The sequence below is a fragment of the Leptosomus discolor genome, chromosome 3, assembly GCF_034619465.1.
Source record: "Leptosomus discolor isolate bLepDis1 chromosome 3, bLepDis1.hap2, whole genome shotgun sequence".
Classification (NCBI taxonomy): domain Eukaryota; kingdom Metazoa; phylum Chordata; class Aves; order Leptosomiformes; family Leptosomidae; genus Leptosomus; species Leptosomus discolor.
Window position 1 is genome coordinate 50,826,566 of NC_141393.1, and position 19,456 is coordinate 50,846,021.

Below are 19,456 nucleotides of genomic sequence, written 5' to 3' on the forward strand. Positions count from 1 at the left end.
GCAAACCCCCCCATACATTTAGCGTGGATTTTATGGTGGATGAGGGTCCATGGGAGGTACAGGATCACACAAGGTGCAAGGAGCAGTGAGAATTGTACAGATGTGGTGATGTGCCCAACTTACTTGAGAGGTAATGTTGTATGTTTTGGATTTATTTTTGAGGTTGGGAGAAGCAATCATTACAGGTTCATTAAAACATAGAGGATATTTTTGGCCTCCCACCTTTTCTCATCTTTCTAATCCAAAGCAGATGAGGTTGTGCATCCGTGGTAGGGTGGCAGGCAGCATGTATCCACAGCCGTGTAGAGCCTTCCTATGTGCTGCCTCTAACTTTTCAGCGCTTCTGTGTGGTCCACATGTGAATTTACTTGCAGAATGTGAGCATGGAAATAGGTTTTGGCCTGTTTGACTCTGTGAAGTCCTGGGATTTGCTTTGTGGCATGAAAGATGGAAGATAGCTGTTCTGACCAGAAAGTGTTGGGCTCGATGCAGCCTTGGTGCAGATGTTATCTTGGTCCCTCCAGCCAGGAAGTAACTAGGAAACCACTGCTTTGATCTGCCAGACAAAGACGACTTGTAAAATATATTAATTGATTTTCTTCCATCAAACTGTTTCGAACATACAGCCGCAGATCTAAGTGAGACAAAATCTGATATTTAGATGTTTTGTCTATCTTAATGTACAGAATGTGATGCAAGAAATCTGAATTTAATTTTTAGCCTAAAGTGCTACTGAAGGAGAGAAATTGTATTTTTGGACTGAGTCAGAGCGAAGACTGATTTTGCCACTGTTAATTCAGGATTTCCTAATTTACAGACCTCCAGTTTCTTCATCTTCAATAGGGATTATGTTATACCTAGGGCTTGATTTTTGTTTCTATCTCTTTAATATGGCTTGGGTAGTATATAGTGTATGCTTCCTCAGAGGGTGTTTTCTTTTGCCAAAGCAAAGCAAGGGGGCCTTCTTAGTAGAAGGGGGAAAAAAAGGAATAATATTAAATTTAGCATCTTACTACAATAAGCTTGATTGCATCTTGGTTTCTTTATAGGTTAGAGAAACAGTTTTCATTTTACATACAGAAGGCAATTGCACAAAACTTGTGCTTTCATAGTTCCTGGTTATTAGTTGCAAAGGGAATTTCTGGGTGCTGTCTTCCATGGTAACAGCCAAGTGCCTTCAGAGCCAGAGTGGATGCTGGGGGTGTTCTGCATGGAGAGAGTTCAATTTAATAGATGTAGTAAGCCCATTTGCCCTACCAGGCTAAGTTAACTACCTGCATATAAACTGAGCATACATAGTGTTTGGGCAAAGGTTAGAGAAGCAGTTTGTAGGAAGGGCTAGCTCCAGAGCACACCAAAGCAGCAGCTATTTTTATTTTAGCCCTCAGTAACACACACAATAATGGGATTCAAGCAGTATCTGTGGTTGAGACAGTAATAACAAGTGTGATATAATTAACTTCAAAACCCTTTAGGAGAGAATAATTCTGAAATCTAGCATTGAAAATGTTCATGGTTTCACCAGATGAGAATTACAGAAAGTTTAATTTGATATATAAACCCTCCAGTAGGGCATAAGTTGTCTGCTAAATGATGGCGTTAGGAAGAAAGCAGCCCTATGGCAGCCTGCTGCTGTTTTCTCCTGCATGGTCTTTGATCTGGCTGACATGGGCTGGCTGGGGCTGGGATCTGGTCCGATGTAGTGGTGCTGTGCCTGTGCTAGTGGTGACCACGTCTAGAAAGGACAGCAGCCAAGATGTGTTTGTGAACTTGCCACTTCACGGGTGCTTGGTGGACCTGTGGAGAAGGATTATTGTCTCTGTTCCGCAGGATCAAAGCAGTAAGTCCATTTTACTTGATTGCCACATGTGACAGCGACTACGAGGCAGTGAGTGGAGGCTTTGTCTCCAGTGCATGCATGCTTTCCAGAGCCTGACTTAAAATAGCTCCAGACACAAGTAGTCACTCAGCATTATTTAATCACCTGTGTATTTGTCAAGCTGCTACTGAGTCAGCAAGGTTAAAGTTGTTTGTTAGGATCCTCACAAAGGTCTTCTTGAGCCGCCACAATTACAATGTGCATAGTGCATGAGTATGGTCATTGGGCTCAGAGGGGCCAAGAAGATGGTCAAAATGTTGAGAATGATGCTAAACTTCAGAAAGGACAACTTAAAAGAAAGTGATTTCAAAAGTTTACCTAGTTACTCAAAAGCATCCCTAAAATTAAAATGGGAGAAAGTAACAGTAGAAAAGAAAGAACATGTGTGTTGGGGGGGTGGGGAAATGAACCAGTTCCTTTGTTTGAAACCAGTAGTGGGACATAAGCAATCTGGGAAAAGCAGTTAAATTAGCAAGGCTGGGAGTAATTCACGCTAGCTAGATGGGAGGTTTGAGAAGCTGTTTGAGATGAAAATTTGTAAACTCAACTCCCAGGTATTAGTAGTAGACTGTATAAAGTATAACGAGTAAAAAAAGGAAAATCGAAAGATCCAAGGTAGGCTTTGAAGTAATGACTATACATAAAAGAGAAGTAATTTAGGCAAATCAGTGCCATTGTCTTGTGTGAAAATTTGGTTTACTGGAAGATGGGAGGTTAAAGACTTCAATTAAGGAAGAGAAGGGTACTGCTAAAAAGGGAAATTAGGACTTTGCATCAGTTTTTCACTGCTGAAAGTGTTCTGGAAGACTTGGTAGTAGTATTGTGCCCAGTCTCTCTAAATAGAAAAGATAAGCAAATTTCAGAAATTGAGGTCTTGGCAAAAGCAGACTTGGAATATACTATTAATCTGAAAAGCATTAAGTGAGCAGACCCTAATAGTATGCTATGTTATGTAAAACATAACTTCCAAAAGTAAGAGATTTTTCATTAAAAGAGAGGCACTTTTTTAGAAGAAAGTTCTTTATACAACCTTGTACTCTGGTTGGGGCAAAAATTACTCAGAAGGTAACAGAATATCTGAAGGATCATGTTCTCACAGGGTTCAACTTTCATGAATTCTGCAAAGTAAACCCAAGATGGAGAATGGGCTTACAATTTGTTCAGATTCCAGGAGGTCTCTGAAAAATTTCTACACTGTGGCTGCTAATGAAGCTGGGCAGACATGTGGATGGAGCAAAAGCACTTTTATAAAGAAGAAACTGATTTAGTTTTGGACTAGGATTGATTTAGGATTTAGTTTGGTCTCAAGTCAGTAGATGCCATGCCAATCCTTGAAGGGAAGGAAGGACAGATTATCCTTCATCTGATCAATCATTTGCATTCTTGCTGTTTTGGTTAAAATTAGTTTTGGTGCTCAGTGGATCTTACATCTGCTCCACTTTGCCTGTTCTGTCAGTCAGAGAGATGCAGAAGCAGCATGTTTGACATTGCTGGAGCCAGGTGCAGGAGTAGCAGTACCACGGTCAATTGTGGTGTGTTGTAAGCAGCAAGCCCAGAAAGACTGTGTTTCTCAGCTCTCCCTCTCTTTAGTTTAGAACTTCCTGTTCTGTGTCCTGGGTGTGCGGAACTTGATGCTGAGGAGTTGGAGTTTGGAGGAGAGGACTTGGTGCCTTGTGATTTTAATCTTTATACTGTTTTCCATTGTGCTGAATGCAAGCCTGTAATGGCATGGTCATTTGTATTAAGTATATATTGTCATGTGTGTAGTAGTTTGTAGAAGAACGGGAATTATTCCTTTGTGGAAGTGGTGACTCATGAGCACATTCCTCCACATTAATGGAGTTTGCTGATAGCTAAGAAATAGCTGAATTTCTTTTTAATTTTTGTAGGGCATTCTTCTGTCCTGGATTTTTAATCCATGCATCTGGTTGCACTGCTGGGCCTATTCTGTAAATATAAAAGACTTCTGTTGAAAGGGCAGTACACAATAGTTTACTACTTTTAAGGAGACTTTACAACAGGCAGTAAGAGCCTGTACACTTGGCCGGGGTGATCTACGGCGATCTGTATTTAGTGCTCACTGTGAATGATAGCTGGGCTTGTGAGGCTCAAGGTTGATCTATATTTTAAGTGGATGTTTTGAATTATGACTGTAGTTACTTAACAGGACCCTTCATAATCCTTGTTCCAGGGGAAAAAATCCTCCTTTTTGTCTGCAGGCAATGACAGCTTCAGAAATTAATATCTTCAGAAGTAAATGTAGCCAACAAGGCTGACAGGAGTATCCAAATACTGCTTGCATCCTGCTTAAAAGCTTCTTTTTCCCTCCGCTCCTCCTCTTGGGTCAAGTTATGATTGTGTGTTGAGGATCACAAAGATCTGTAGCTGGGCCAGTTTGTTGCTAAAGTCTTCTCACTTGTTTTATTAATGCCTTGCTAAAATAAGGAGAATCTTTTCTGAAGTACTTCTGAATCATTCTTGCTGTTCTATGTATTTCACCATACCAATCTGCCTCTTCGGGGTGGTTTTGTTGGGTTTTTTTGTTGTGGGTGTTTTTTTTTTTTTCTTCCTAGATTATGGGATATTTTGTGGTATTTCTTTTTGGGTTTTTTCCACCTCATTTTTAATTTCCATCCAAATAGATGATTGAAGCATGTTCCTGCTGGGATCTGTTCTCTCTTCTTTGTTTTTTGGGGGGTTTTTTTGAGAGTTTACTCAGAATGTTCGACATAGACTTTCTTTTGCTCTGTCTCATACCATTACTCACAGTTATATGCCCGTAGCTAATTATACTCCTCCACTCCTTTCTTGGTGTTTGTATCCTTCATGTACTTACAGATGGTTATCAAATCCCCATCTTGCTTAGCCAGTCTGTCTAGCCTTCATTATCTGACAGAGATTTTTATCCTTCCTGGTTCTTGAATTCCTTTGCTCATCTCTTCTCTCCAGATGGTCTGAGAATCTTCAAACTGATGCTCTAGGCCTGTCACACCTGAGTCTGGAGGTGATAATCTGTGCTTGTGTAGCCGTCACTTTATCTGTTGGCCTTTTTACTGTATTGCAAGCTCATATGAAGTTCCTCCCCAAATCTGTGCTGGTGTTGACATCTTCATATATCTTCCCACTGAATCTAATACGTTCCCTGCATGTGGGAGTTTGGAGTGAAATGAGACTCATGTCTTTTTTGACCATATTGCTGTACTCCCCAAGTCTCTTTATATTATATTTCTTACAGAAAAGCACAAAGAAATCTATGCTAAAGGAATGCTAATGTAGTGAAGTGAAACATTCAAAAGTCATTAACTTCTGGTAGCTGTGCTTCTACAACTTTTAGTATGTACAATATGATGATCTTGAATTATATGATGCATCATGGTTTTCCTTTTCCTCCTTCAGAGCACAGATGAGGTGTTACATACAGAGTGAAGCAGTTAAGCTGTAGCCAATCGTTGTTCTCATTTTTAATAGAATAAATAGCCACCCCATTGCTCTGCATGGCATGTGCCCCCTCCTTGCTCGGTCAGTTCTTGATTGCCATCATTTGTGTGACCCCCGCAAAGTTACCATGGTGATTAGGTCACTCTGGAACACTGGTTCCCCTTCAGGATCTTTGTGTAAAATACAAAGTTGTGGGTAGGTGTCCAGAAGGAAAATTGGTTTTCATTGAGTTGCACATGAGGTAGAGTTGGGAGAAGCTGATGCGGTTTTAGCCCCTTGTTTCTTATTGTCTTGGTGGTGTCCAGTTTGTATCTTCTGACCTGCATCCGTGGGCTAACATTGAGAACGTTTAAGAAGTTTCCACCTTGAAAAGCAAACATAATTGCTTCAGGTTCGTTTATGAAAAGATGCTATTATGTCTCCAGGTCAGATAGGGATGTTGCTTGTGTACTGAGCTTACCTTCCTGCCCTCTAAGTTTCTAAAGAGTCTCTTAATCATGTTTCACAGCAAATGCAGTGTCAGTAGTCACACACACAACTGAACCTTGCAGTTCTGTGGATGTACAGGGGTTCCTGGAGGGAACGTTTTTGTGCAGACTTGTTAAGATACTTTGGGTTGCAAAGTAGCTTAAACTTAAAAAGTGATTTTAGCATAATATTTTTGTACCTGGTTTGGAACGGGCAAGCTTACTTCGGGGATGCTTTTCTTTACCATGCCGTTCAGGGCTAGTGACCCATGTGACACTTGGTTCAGTTCAGTTTAGCTTCCAGAAGAGGTCATAGAAGACATGAGCTATTCAGTGCTGGTTTGAAATTCCTGTTGACTCTTTGAAGTTGACTGCTTTTTCTAATCTCTTTACTGTCTCCTGTGGGGCATACTTATTGCCAGGATTTCCTAGTACCATATGAGTTGTTGGTATTCTTGGCTCTGTTTTGAATGAGTCCAGCTTTTTTTGCTTGTCTGAAATAATCAAACCATGTAGGTTTCAAAAATCTTCTCAAGACCACCTCTTTTTTTATCCACCTGCCCCATGGCAAAATCAGCTGTATTTAAATGAAGTTTGTTATTTTTTTTGCTGTGCTTTTCCACTTTCTAGTTTTCTGCCAAACTAGCACTGCGTAGTTCTAATACTGAATTTGGAGCAGAGGACGGAGTTTATCTTGCTAAACTCAAAGCTGTTCTTACAAAGCCATCTGGAGTGCTTAGCCTCAGCCACCTTTTGCGTTACATGGTCTAGAGTTTATAATATTGCCAGGACCGGATGCAGAAGTAGCAATGAGAATGTGTGTATTTTTGAGAAGCTGCCTTCTGTGGTGTCTAGGCTCTCAAATGCAATATTAGTGGTGAGATTCTATCCAAAGCAGTGAGATTAAAGGAGGCCTTCAAATGAAGGGACTCGAGGTCATCTAGTGCACAGTAGATGATTCTAGATGCAAGAGAGAGCGACCTGAAGAGACAGAAGGTTGTTGGGGTGAAAGACACACTAAGAGTCTTAAGAGCATTAGTTGGTTGGTTGCTGTTGGACTGGTTTTTACCAAAGCAATACTGACTCTGTATTTGTTTAGCTTGCTACCAAAATCTACCAACTTTGTTTGGTTTATAGCTACTTTCTGTCTTAGCTTGCCTTTCTGAACAGCTGTTCAGAACCGTCAAGAGTAACACTGGCCTTCTAAGAGTTAACTGAGCTTCGGGTAACACTGTCACCTTTCTTTCAATATTGGGTTGTCTTGTTGGGGGAGAGCACTTCGCTTCTAAAAATGGGAGACCTGAACCACTTGGAGAGGCTTTATCATATTTTCAATTTCAAAAGAGAATGACAGCTACTGAGATTTATAAAATTTTAAAACATTTCAATTTCAAGGACTTTAAATATTAAATGCAGACAACTTTTCCATAGCAGAGCACCCATGGAAAGAGGAAGTGGTGAAGTTTGATCCTGTTAAAAGCTGAAGGTGCTCTATTAACTTTGAAGGCACAGGCAGCAGTCTTGCCTAAGAAAATCTGGCTTTTCTACCAGATGGTAAATTATTATAGAGCACTAAACAGTTGCAAAAAGATCAAGTCTATAAAGCATCTGGTAGGCTAACGGACAATCATAAGTTTTGCACGATGCACATTGTACGTATCTCACGGGCATGAGAGGAAAGTTGTAAGTCTGTCAAGCTTGAAACTAGAGAGAAGCTTGATCACAGTTACTGAAAGAAGAGAGAAATCAAGTGACAGACCTATTCTTTAGCTGAGCTTTTTTGCGTTCCTGAGAGTTACTCCTGAATGAGGGCTCTGGAGGTGCCATTCACATGACTTCTGAGCAGTCTGCACTCAAGAATACACCATTAGATCAGACACTTTTGTTGTTAATGGAAGTGAATGAGAGAGGAAAAGCTCTCTGAAACCTATTCATCCCCAATCTCGTCTGATACATACCTAAGATGTTTTCAGCACCACCTGCTCTGTGTCCTAATCTGAGAGAGTTTGACACATATCGTTAGTTTTGACATAGTAATTTTAAGCCTTGGTCGCCCTGCCCCCCCCCGCAAGAAGAGTAGCCTCTTAAGATTCTGGCTGCTGTTGAGACAGATGTAAGGCTGCTTAAAGTGTGCTTCAGTGGGTTCAGTTCTCCAGGCTGCACAAATTAACACTGTACACATGGAATCTAGAGACATAATCTTCACACTTAATTGAGGCACTTATTCCCATTCCCATGTGGGCCATGTTTGGAAAGTTTGCTAACACTGGGCAAACTGCTTAGGGACTGAATGGGGTTTCCTGTTGGAGTAGAGCTTATGCAGCTATAAGGATACAACTATCTGTATCTGACTCTGCAGTGCAAGACACATTAATGGTGCTTTTAGTAATTCTTCGGCAAGAGATGAATGAGGATATGGAGAGCAATAAAGAGAACTGAATGTGCAGCTGGTACAGAGCCTCTTTTGCAGTATTCAGAATCTTGCTGCTGAGCTTACTTGGATTTAAGCTTTCTCACTGAGAAAATAAAAGCAGGATGAGATGATCAGTATTCTTTCTGCATCTAGGTTAGAACTAGTTTATTTTGTTAAAGTATTTTCAGATGTCTTGGCTGTAGAAGACGTTGCATAAATAAAGATTTCTCTGTGTTGTGCGATATTATAATGTTTGAAAAGATTTACTGTGCAAATACAGTAACAGAATGGAGGAGAATCATGATCTGCTGTTTGTTAGTACGATGCGATGTAAATATTTTGCTAGGTAGATTCTCTTGGGATTTCTTCTGGATTTCCCTCAGCACTGTCATTGCTGGCATTCTTTGAGCACTATGTTTTTGTTGGAAGTAAACACTTCTGTAACATGTGATACTCCCATCAAAAGCTCAGTGGCTCCTCTTCCAAAAACCCAGCAAAATGCAAAAATAGTTTTGTTAGAGCAGTCTTGAATATGTTTTTGACATGTCTGCCAATGCAAATGAGAGTGCTAGGTCATGCCATGTACAGCATGTGCACTTGCAGATACTTTGCTTTGGGGGTACTCATGGGGTCCACTTGGGCTGGCATCTGCCAGCATGAGATTTTTTTCACTATTATTGCTCTGTTGCCAACTTTTGGTAACTCTTGCAGCTCAGTGAAGGAGAATCTCATCAACTTTTGAATGACTCTTGAGCTTGTGTTGAGATGAAAGCACTGAAAGTGTGAGCCCCTGTCCCTGTGGAGCATTGTCACTTTGAGGGAATGGGGCTTGCTAGCTCCTTTAACGTCTGTCTTAACAGGCAGATCGTGGACTTTCAGGTGAAAGTTAATGAGACTATACTCATGAAAAGATAAAGAAGGCAGATATACAGAAATTGCATTCTTTTTAAATACCTGCCCTTTTTGGTTGGTTTTCAAGGAATTTTTTATGTTTCTATATCCAAGCAGATGCCCAAGTTAAGCAATTTCCAAGATAATTTGCTTTGTTTTGGAGAAGGAATATTCAGTCCTCAATCCTTTTAGACAGTCTTCCTCTCCATTTTTGGGAGGTTGAAGCTTAGGTGTTTGCTTTGTCTAAAACTTGTCTTTATAGACACTTTTGTTAATAAACTTCTACTGTGACTCTGCTAGCCCTGTGAACTGACAGCTGATTCAGGTCAGCTTCTGTTTCTCCTGCTTGGACCCATCGAGACTTGTCTGTCTGGTGTATACTAGCCCAGCTAGATCGGCCAAGCTATGCTTAATATATAGATGACCACAAGCCACCCTACATATGCAATTAGTCATGTCTCTCTTGGGCAGATGGATGAGGAAGAGTTACACAAGCTTAAGACTGTTTCTTGTATTGTAACATGCAACTTCAGAATTGTTTATTGTGAATAGGAACAACTGAAGGATGTATTAACAGGCCATAATAGAGACTGAATATGAAGATAAACTTGGAGATGAGTGTGCATTTATGCCTCATGACCCCTGAAAACAGCGTAACGGATTTAGGGACTTTGAGCTCTACTGCTCAAGCAGGGAAAGAGTTAAATTTCACTTTAAAAGTATCTGTAACTATGTTTTTACGTTGTAATTTGGTATATCGGCAGTTAATCTATGTGTCATATTTGATAGTTTTCCTTTTCTTCCTCTCTTGGTTTGCAGGAGTAAGTCTGTGTCTGTAACACTGGATGTACTGACCACTTGCCTCAGACTGAAGAGGACTTGCTCTACTTTGGAATATGGTGCCTGACTTCTGCATCCCAGTACTCACAGTGCCAGCAGCCATCCTGTGCTGCTTGATGTTGCCTTTAGCAGGAGCGGACAGTAAGTAACACTTGGTTTCAGAAAGCTTGAATAGCTTGCAAAAGTTCTTTCAACAAATATTAAACCTTCTTGGTTTGTACTGGAAACACTGAGGACTAAGGGATAACACCCCCTCTGTCTCTTATTTTCCAGTGTGCACAATGCGGATAAACAGTATGTATGTGAAGGGGCACAAGTAGAACTAAAAAAGCTGACAAAATGTATTCAAGCACAGGAAGAGTTTCTGTAGTAGCTGCAAGATCACAGCCTGACAATTTGATTTCTAACATGTATAGATGAGTAAAGAAAATTGCAGGTGTAGGAAAAGAGAAGTATTTGGGTCACGGTAATCCCTGTTACTTTATTTTCTTTGTTCTTTTACCAGCTCTCATAATTTGTGTAGTACTGAGACATCTCTTCTGAGTCAGCAGATGATGGAGAGCTTGGGGAAGGGGTTTGGGTTTTTACCTTCTGGTGTAGCTCTCCTACACCTGTATTTTAGCAGAATTGGAGTCAAATGTTTCCTTGTGGTTGCGTTTTAAGCTGTTGTGTCTGTGCCTGTTGTCCTGATAGTCTTCCAGTGTCACTGTGACTGGCTTTGATTAGCCCTATCCAGGCCAAGGAGAAGTCTGCGTACAAAACATTGTTGTGGACAGACAAGCAGAGAGAAACTTGGCTGATGGTGAACTACTATAAATACCTTAAAGCAGAAATTTCCCATCAAATGAGTTATGCAGTGTGCAGGAAAACTTGTGGGTTCTTTGCATACTTTTGGTTTTCAGAACTTGTGTGTGTTTGCTAGGCTATCCCCAAGTCTTTGTGCAGACCCCCTCCCTTTTTTTTTTATTTTACCAGTAACCAGTCTTTCAGTGTCCAAATGTTTGCATATTAATCACAGACTCTGGCAGTTGTGAAGACTACATGCCTTTGAAAACTCCCAGGGCTTCTGGGGCACTTGAGTCGGAGCAGAGAGGTGACTGTGATGCACCTCCTGAGCTGCCATCAACAGTCTGCTTCTCACTCTAGTTTTAGTCACCAGACTTATAATTAAGGTGTAATTTTGTGAAAGTTGAAGGAGATCTCGGTGCATGTTGGTAGGAGCCTGGCTGAATGAAGACGACAGACAGAGGGTCCTAAATGTCCTTGACTGAACAGGAAGGAGTAAATTTATAGAAGCTGGAGAGAAGAGTGAAGGGGGGATGTGAAAAAAGATATAAATTCACTATTATTTTCTTCACTACGGATGACTTGCACAGGCAGCAGTTTAGCATGTAGTCTGTATGAGTCTGAGCTGCCCAGTTAAACTGGGGGCAGCAGCTGTCTCCTTCCTCAGCTTTCTTCCTGGGCTGCTGGAAGATGCTTATTCAGATCACTTTATAGCTACACATTGTAGCCCGTTTTGGAGTCTGGCACAGAGAAGTAGATGTTTAATGTTCTGAGGTGTATAAAAATTCCCCAAGGTTCATTATCTTTGTCCTGGCCCCTGCAGAGGAGAGAAGTATCATTCCATCAAGTATGCAGAAGCTGGTGGAGCTTGAGGTGTCCTAGGACAGTTCTTGGCCTGAGGATAACTTGCAGTAGGCATGGTTTGCTGGTTTTGTGAAATACTTCCACATGCTTAAATTTAACAAAATTGGCCCCGTTTCACAGGCCCAGATCCAAATACTGGTGTCTCAGATGTGGAACACTTCTGTGTTGAGAAGCAAGTGTACCTGTATGTACACCTTTTTTCTCTGGTGCAGACTGACTGCATTACTTTTTCCTAATTTGGAAGGCAGATCTGGAGGACAACCACCTTTTAACTGCCACAGCCACCACAGATTAACCAAGGGTTCCCTAGGATGGGAAGTGTTACTCTGTGTATTTTAGCAACTTAGAGCTTTTCTGTTATCTTAGCCCACTGAATCTTGCCACTGACTCTCAGTGACAGGGAGCTGTGTGAAAGGGCCTGCTCTGCGTCTCCGCAGGGGGAAAAAATCATCCCCAAACCCTGCATATTTCATGTCCTGCCGTCAGTGATGCAGACAGGCAAGATACAGTGGTGAATATGGCATTGGGGAGTCCTGGTTCAGGACAGCAGTGAAGGGCAAGGGGAAGGTATGATAACATATCCATGCTGGAGCTTGCTGTAACAGCTAGAGAGGGATGCTGTGAAAGGAGCACCCCATATGCACCCTCTTCGGTTGTTTGATCCTCTAAGCATCCTGTTGGCTCTAGTCAAAACTATTTACATGGATTCTTGATATAATATGGCTGTTCCTGAGATTTCACTGGGTTTCTTCCTTTTTCCCCTTGTAGTGCTGCTTGGAGGCAGTGGGGAGATGGGTAGGCTCTGTATCTGCAAAGCATTCCTACACTTCCCCTGTTAAAAGCAACGTGATAATGGGAGCAGGGTTATCCCTGGAATTCCTGGAGTCGGGTAGCCTGTAACCCTCCCCTGCTACCCAAAATCACTTTTATAGGAACAGTGAGGATCAAGGGTAGGGGAGGAGAGCTGGGGATGGGCTGTGCTGCATCCCTGGCAGCAGGATGCCCTGTGTCTTGTGGCTGAGTGCTCAGGGAGCACCCACAAATAGGGCTTCCCTACCTTCCCCACCTGCACTTTGGAGCTGCTGTTGTGGCAACACATTTCAGCTTCCTGACAATTAGGCAGCTGGCACATAGCTAGACATTAACACCTGAGATAAAACAGATTGAATATGTACTGCCTAGTGGAATTAGCACTGGGTGTGCATTGCGATGCCTCTCCTGGAATTGAGTTCACAGGAGCTGTGAATAATGTCAGCACTGAGGAATTGAAGTGGCATCCAAAGGTTAAACGTGTCAGAAAAAGAGGGGCTCGCTGTGTGCCTCCCCCAGGGACAGGAGCAGTGATTTCCTGGACACTTTGATGGGGTGCTGGGAGGAGATGAGTGGGAAAGGGCACGTGCATGTGAACGGTGGATACAGAAGTGCTAATTTGGCAGAAAACACTTTCACATCCTCCCCAGCTTTTACAGACTGCAGTAAGAAATTATTTAATTTTCTCCATGATCTGAATGTTTCTGTCAGGGTGACCCTAATTCCATTAGAGCAGCTTGGAGCTGATTCAGGATGGCTGTTCCATACTTTCTTCCTCAGCTTGCTTGTGGTTTTTTGTTTGGTTGGTTTGGGGTTTTTTTAATGCAGTCTGTGCTTCCCTGTCTGTCAGCTTTTGATTGTACATGGGAAGAATGGGTTTGCGGATTTCATTTAATGTTCAATTGTTATCTAAAAGATGCTCTTTTCCAGCTTTTGGAAAGACATTATTTACTCTAATAAAATAAAAAACAAGGACAAAAAATCCTCTCTCAAAACAAAATGCGGAGAAAACAGGAAAAAATAAATACTGTCATCAGAAATCATTAGCAATGTGTTTTTGTTGTTGGCTTAGTTTTTTAAAATTAGTCTTTGTTTTTGAAGTTCTGGGCACAGCTTCCATTAGCCAAAGGAAGAGACTAGGTGACCAATCCAAAGCCTTTTCTAACTGAAATATATCTTGGTTTGTCTTGCACAGAATTTCAAAGGGCTTAAGGAAGAAAACCACTTCAAAAGTGACCTTGTATAAGGAAAGAACTAAGGCAGTATTAGGCCAGCCACGTAAGTGATAGGTGGTAAACAATTTGCACCATTCGATTCCTAAAGATAGAGCAAACTTGGCTTTTGATTGAAGGGGTGGGGGAAGCTTGCAACAGTGAGCTGGGGCTGGTGGAGGCAGGTCTCTGGCTCTCACCACCTTCGGGGAGCAAAGACCCTAAGTCTGAAAGTGTCTCAAGGCTGCCCTGTCCCTTGTAAGAGATAGTTGCTTTATATCCAAAAGATATGCATGTTGTACAGATGATTTATTTTTTTTTCCGGTCAACCATGTTTCTTGGATGCTAATTGGATTGAGGAGATGCATTAAAAAAGAAAATAGGAAGGTGGGATGTTGATAACTTGTGAAGGTTGGGAAAAGGAAGCATACTGATGGCCTTTCTAGACACATGGCTCCAGGTGAGCTCTGTTTTGTGAGGGATTTTGCATTGTACTTGAAGTGCTATCTGGAGGTATTGGGCAGAAGAGTATTTGTTACAGTGCTGTGTTCCCCTTGTGCCCTAGCTCTGCTGTCTGCTGTTACTGTTTTGTCTTCCTGGGACCCAGGAGCAGCGTGGCAGGTTTTGGCTCCCTGATTTAACTCTACCTTCTTTGCTTTGTAACTTAAATGATGCCTCAATAACAGCTCAGCTCCAAATATGGCTGCTTTGGGCCACGCTGTGAGAAAGACTTGCTGTTGTGCAAGACTGGAAAATGGTGACTTTGCAGAGCTAGGCAGCAGGGTCCCATCCCAAAAGCTGGACCTGAGGCTTCTCCACTGCTGCCTTGCATCTATTCCTGCTTCCTGCTTTCTAGTTTGCATGCCTGACCCCAAACCCTGCACCTAGTGATTATGTGTGATTGGTACGATCAGATCCAGGTATTGCACCACAGGTAAATACTAATTTTCTGCAATTCTGCCTTGACTAGCTTGACAAATTCCATCAGTGAAAAGAACATCTAAAATACCATTTAGGAAAACCCCTGTACCTGAGGCACTGAGGCTGCATCATTAAGGAACAGGTTGAAGTATTAACCAGAGTTATTATGCAGTTTTATATTTGGTGTCTGTGGTGGGTTGACCCTGGCCAAAATGCCAGGTGCCCACCAAAGCTGCTCTATCACTCCCCTTCCTTAACTGGACAGGGGAGAGGGGGAAAAAAAATAACAGACTTGTGGGGTTGAGATAAGGACAGGGAGATTTCTCAACATTTACTGTCATGGGCAAAACAGACTTGACGACAGGAAAATGTAGTTTATTACTAATTAACTCAGAGGGGAGTAATGAGAAATAAAACCAAATCTTAAAACACCTTTCCCCCACCCCTCCCTTCTTTCCTGGGCGTAACTTTGATCCCTATTTCTCTCCCTCCTCCCCCCAGCAGCACGGGGGGGGAACAGGGAATGGGGGTTGGGATCAGTTCATCACTGTTGTTTTCTGCTGCTCCTTCCTCCTCAGGGGGAGGACTCCTCACACGTTTCCCTTGCTCCAAATGTGGGGTCCCCCTCATGGGAGAAGGTCCTCCATGACTTCTCCAGCGTGAGTCTTCCCACAGGTTCAGTCCTTCATGAACTGCTCCAACGTGGGTCTCCTCCATGGTGTGCAGTCCTTCAGGAACCGACTGCTCCAGCATGAGCCCCCCTCATGGAGTCTCTGGCAGCAAACCTGCTCCAGCGTGGGCTTCTCTCTCTTCACAGGCCACAGGTCCTGCCAGGAGCCTGCTCCAGTGCAGGCTTCCCACGGGTTCACAGCTTCCTTCAGGTATCCACCTACTCCAGTGTGGGGGCCCTCCACGGCGTGTAGGCAGTCATCTGCTCCACCGCCCATGGGCTGCAGGGGGACAGCCTGCCTCACCATGGTCTTCACCACAGGTTGCAGGGGAATCGCTGCTCCGGTGCCTGGAGCATCTCCTCCCCCTCCTTCTTCACTGACCTTGGTGTCTGCAGAGTTGTTTCTCTCACATGTTCTCACTCCTCTCACTCGCTGCAATTACTGCTGCGCAACAACTTTTTCACTCTCTTAAACACGTTATCACAGAGGAGAAAAACGCTGTCGCTGATTGGCTCAGCCTTGGCCAGCAGTGGGTCCATCTTAAAGCCAGCTGTCATTAGCTATATCTGACATAGGGGAAACTTCTAGCAACTTCATACAGAAGCCACCCCTGTAACCCTCCCCCGCTACCAAAACCTTGCCACACACACCCGTTGCAGTGTCCTTACTCATTATGTATATATTTAGGTATAAATGGGTTCCATGCTTTTAATTAAAATACCTAAATGCTGCTTGCTTCTAACAACGTTGCAGACATCAAAGTAGGAAGGGCGCAGTGAGAGCAAACACCATGTATTGAGTAGACAACAGATCTTTTTCTGCATTTGTAGCCATGTCTCTTTTAGCTCCAGCACTTGCATGAGTCGTATGAATTTGCATAACTACCTACAACAGGTCACAACGTTGTCATTTGTCTCTCTTATTTATTGTTAAAGCCAACATCATTCATCAATCAACGTCAGCTGCTATGTCAAAGGTCCGCCTAGCACCAAATCCCTTATCCAGTGATGGTGAGTACAAAGACCTATGGAAGATGTAAGAACAGCATAAATACATAGTGATCTGTTCCTAGGGTTGTCTTCTAGCATTCAGTGAGCGGTGGCTCCTGAAGTCCAGAGAGGTGGTGTAGTAACTTCAGACAAACTCACTCTGCGTTTTGCTCTCAGGTAGAGCATGTTGTCAGTCTTCAGGGACATCCTGGGTCCAGTGGTTTGCATGAAGACCACCATGTAGGCTCTGACTTCTGCGTCTGCACCGTGTCTTCTTGTTTAACCAACTTGCTGCTGCTCTGCAGGGCTGAACAGTCTCACTTGCTGTTTACATCATTCAGACTCAGCTGCATAGCCAGTTACTCTCTTGCCTTCACAAGGGAGTTCCTATGTTTAAGTGTCCATGTAAGTTATCCAGCACAGCGGCAAATGTTGAGGTGCTGATATATATAATACACATTCTTTGAGAGAGAGAATGCTTATTGGCTTGGTGATATAGAAAAACGGTAAAACTACCTGCTTAAAATTTTATCTTTAGTGTAGATTCATAGATGTTAAAGCCAGAAATCATATTAGTGTCTTCTACTCTAACCTGCATAGCACAGGCTGTATAACTTCAGCTGGTAATTTCTGCATCTACTTTTAAACAGCTGTGGATGAGCTAATATGTAGCTCTTAGGGGGCTATCAAATCATGATTTGAAGACTAAATCGTAGAGAATTTACCTGTCTCCTGTGTGATCTGTAAAAATTGCAAGTAATCATTGCTTCTACAAATCTGTATCTATTTCAAGCCTCATTTATGTGGTTTTTTTTGGGTTCAGACACTGGATGTTGTAACCTGTTGTCAGCTGTGCTGGAGACCCCTGCTATTTAATGCAATCTCCCTGAGAAGCAAGTTAGGGTGTAGGGGTTAGACAAGCTGAAAGTTTGTCCTTTTTGTTGTAGAAAAATTGGTTGGTCTTGTTTATTCTGATCAGAGATAATTTTTATAGTTCTTCACTGATCTTCCAGGCTTTTCAGCATGTGTTTGAAAGTCAAGGGAAAAGGACCAAGAAGAGAAGTGGCCACATCTTACCACAGTACAATGGCACTTTAGCCCTTTTACCCATAGCATTGAGTTGGGAACACGGTCTTCCACAATGGCCTTTGAATCCCTTTCTGGGCCCCTGATTCCGAGGATGCAAACTCCTGTTTCATTGGTGTGACTTGGGGTTTGGCTCATGAATATCTGCCCTTAAGTACATTAAAATGCATTTTGCTGGATGCCAGCTTATCCGGTCATCCAAGTAATTCTGTACAGGTAATCTTCCCTTGCTGTTACTAGCTGACTGCCAATCTTAGTAAAAGTTACCCTTTACTTTCCAAATCTAGTTGCAAGTTAGTTGCATTTATTCCCAGATGTTAATCAGTTATGATTATTTGCAGAAACTGCTGTGAGTGTTTTAAGGACATGTTTAAAATATCCTATAGTAGTGATTGTAACGTTCTTTGCAGATGGAAAGGAGTGCCAGGAAACTGATAGAATAATATGGTTTGTCTTGCTGCTGCTTGCTACTACTAGTAGTACTGATGTGAATTGGGGGAAAAGTATGAGGTCTGCTGGAACTTTCAGTGTTTTAGCTGAGCAGTTGTGAAAAGCAATGACGTGGTAATAGGGATGGGTTTTTTGTTTCTTTGATTATCTGTTCATTATAATGGTGCTTCAGAATACTACTGCCATATAAGATCAAGCTCATGTTTCTGAACCGCCAGAAGTATGAAATTCATTTGCTCAAAATGTTAGTCAATCTTTTTGATGGTGAACATATTTGGTTTAAAAAGGAAGGGGAAAAAAAAAAGCGCAGCTGTTCATGGAAACTTTTTCTCTGGTAAGATGTTTTTCTCTATGTATCAGTAGCTGAAAAGCAGTGGTGTACTTTCAGTTGAATGCTGTATTTAGCCCTTTGTGAGAATCAGTGCTTTATCTATGCCAAAGACAAATCTCATTTATTTTGTTGGTGTGAAAACACCGGAGGGTGCTTACTGAAAGTTTTAGGTCATAGAAGTGTCTTTTGCATTGCACACTTTATTGACATATGATTACCTGAATTAAACCAAAGCACATTTTACAGTTGACGATGGCTTTACATTTGTACATGAATTATAGCCTGCAATGCTAGACCTTGCCTTGAATGTTGATGATGTTTGAGCTTTCTCTGATGCATCATAACATTAAGCCTTCACCATAAGGACACTCACATGGTATTAAAAAGAATTAATTACAGAATATATTCCATTTCATGTAGTACAGGCTGGAATGAACTTGCAGTCCTGCTGTGCTTTTCAGATGGCCCTTCATTGCATGTATTACTTACTATTACAGGGGGTTTTTAAGTAATTAACAGTACGACTTCCAGGAATGTATTTTGTAACTTTGGATTGAGACATGTAGATAGTACCTGGTCAAAACCTAAAGCAAATGGAATGCTGCCATTTTCCAACAGAAGTTCATGGCACCAAGGGTGACTACTCTGAGCTGGTGCTCTGGATAAAGCCAGCATGTCAAGAAGAGGTTTGGACTTCATTTGTCTCTGCTACATGTGGTTATTTTACTTGAGCCGATTCTGGATTCTCTGGAAGTAGCCGTAGTCTCATAGAAAGGACCGTAATCAGTCCACTGTTGGCACTGGTTAATACTGCAAATTTAAAAGAAAGGTTGCACTTGTGGAATTCTTCTTGCTTGCGTTTGTTGCTTTTCTTGTATTTTTTTTATTGTAAAATCTGTCTGTGTGTGATGACTTTGTTGGTTCACCTCAAAGGTGAGTGATAAAAGCCCTTGCAAGTTAATTGCCACGTGGGTAGGAGAAGACAATGACTCTTGAGCCTCTGTACTTGGATGTCAGAGTGCAGAACACCTACATGTTTTCTTTGGATTTATTTTTAGCCAAATTTTGTTCAAATATTAGTGTAACTGCTGTGTTGCTTCTGTTAAAAATTGTTTTGGAAAAGGAATTTTAAAGAGGCCAGGAACTATTCAGTTCAGCAGCTTTACTCATGTATGTCTTTTGCCTCTGAAAAACTTCATTTGTAATAACCATTTTGAGTCTTGGCATTAGCACCACTGTGCCCAGCAGGTAGAACTGTTTGTTTTCACCTGCTTGTCAAACACAGTTGGTGGCTTATGCGGGTGGGAGATGTGAGCGTGTTGCCGAGCTCTTGCTTTTGTTGTGGGGCAGAGATGGTGCTTCCTTGGTTTTCAGACTTGAAACTGAAGCAATCTCTTTTGAGGTAAATG

At 42.1% G+C, this 19,456-nt stretch overlaps 1 protein-coding gene across 3 annotated transcripts in view; it reads left to right on the forward strand.

Annotated features, from left to right (window-relative positions):
* Nucleotides 1-9,984: 9,984 nt before the first annotated feature.
* The window catches only part of PTPRF (protein tyrosine phosphatase receptor type F), a 253,957-nt gene continuing 244,485 nt past the window's right edge, over nucleotides 9,985-19,456 (forward strand). For all 3 annotated transcript variants that reach the window (XM_086461941.1, XM_086461940.1, XM_086461942.1), the window contains exon 1: nucleotides 9,985-10,069. In XM_086461941.1, coding sequence (XP_086318067.1) covers nucleotides 9,985-10,069 — 85 coding nt within the window. The remainder of the gene's footprint in view (nucleotides 10,070-19,456) is intronic.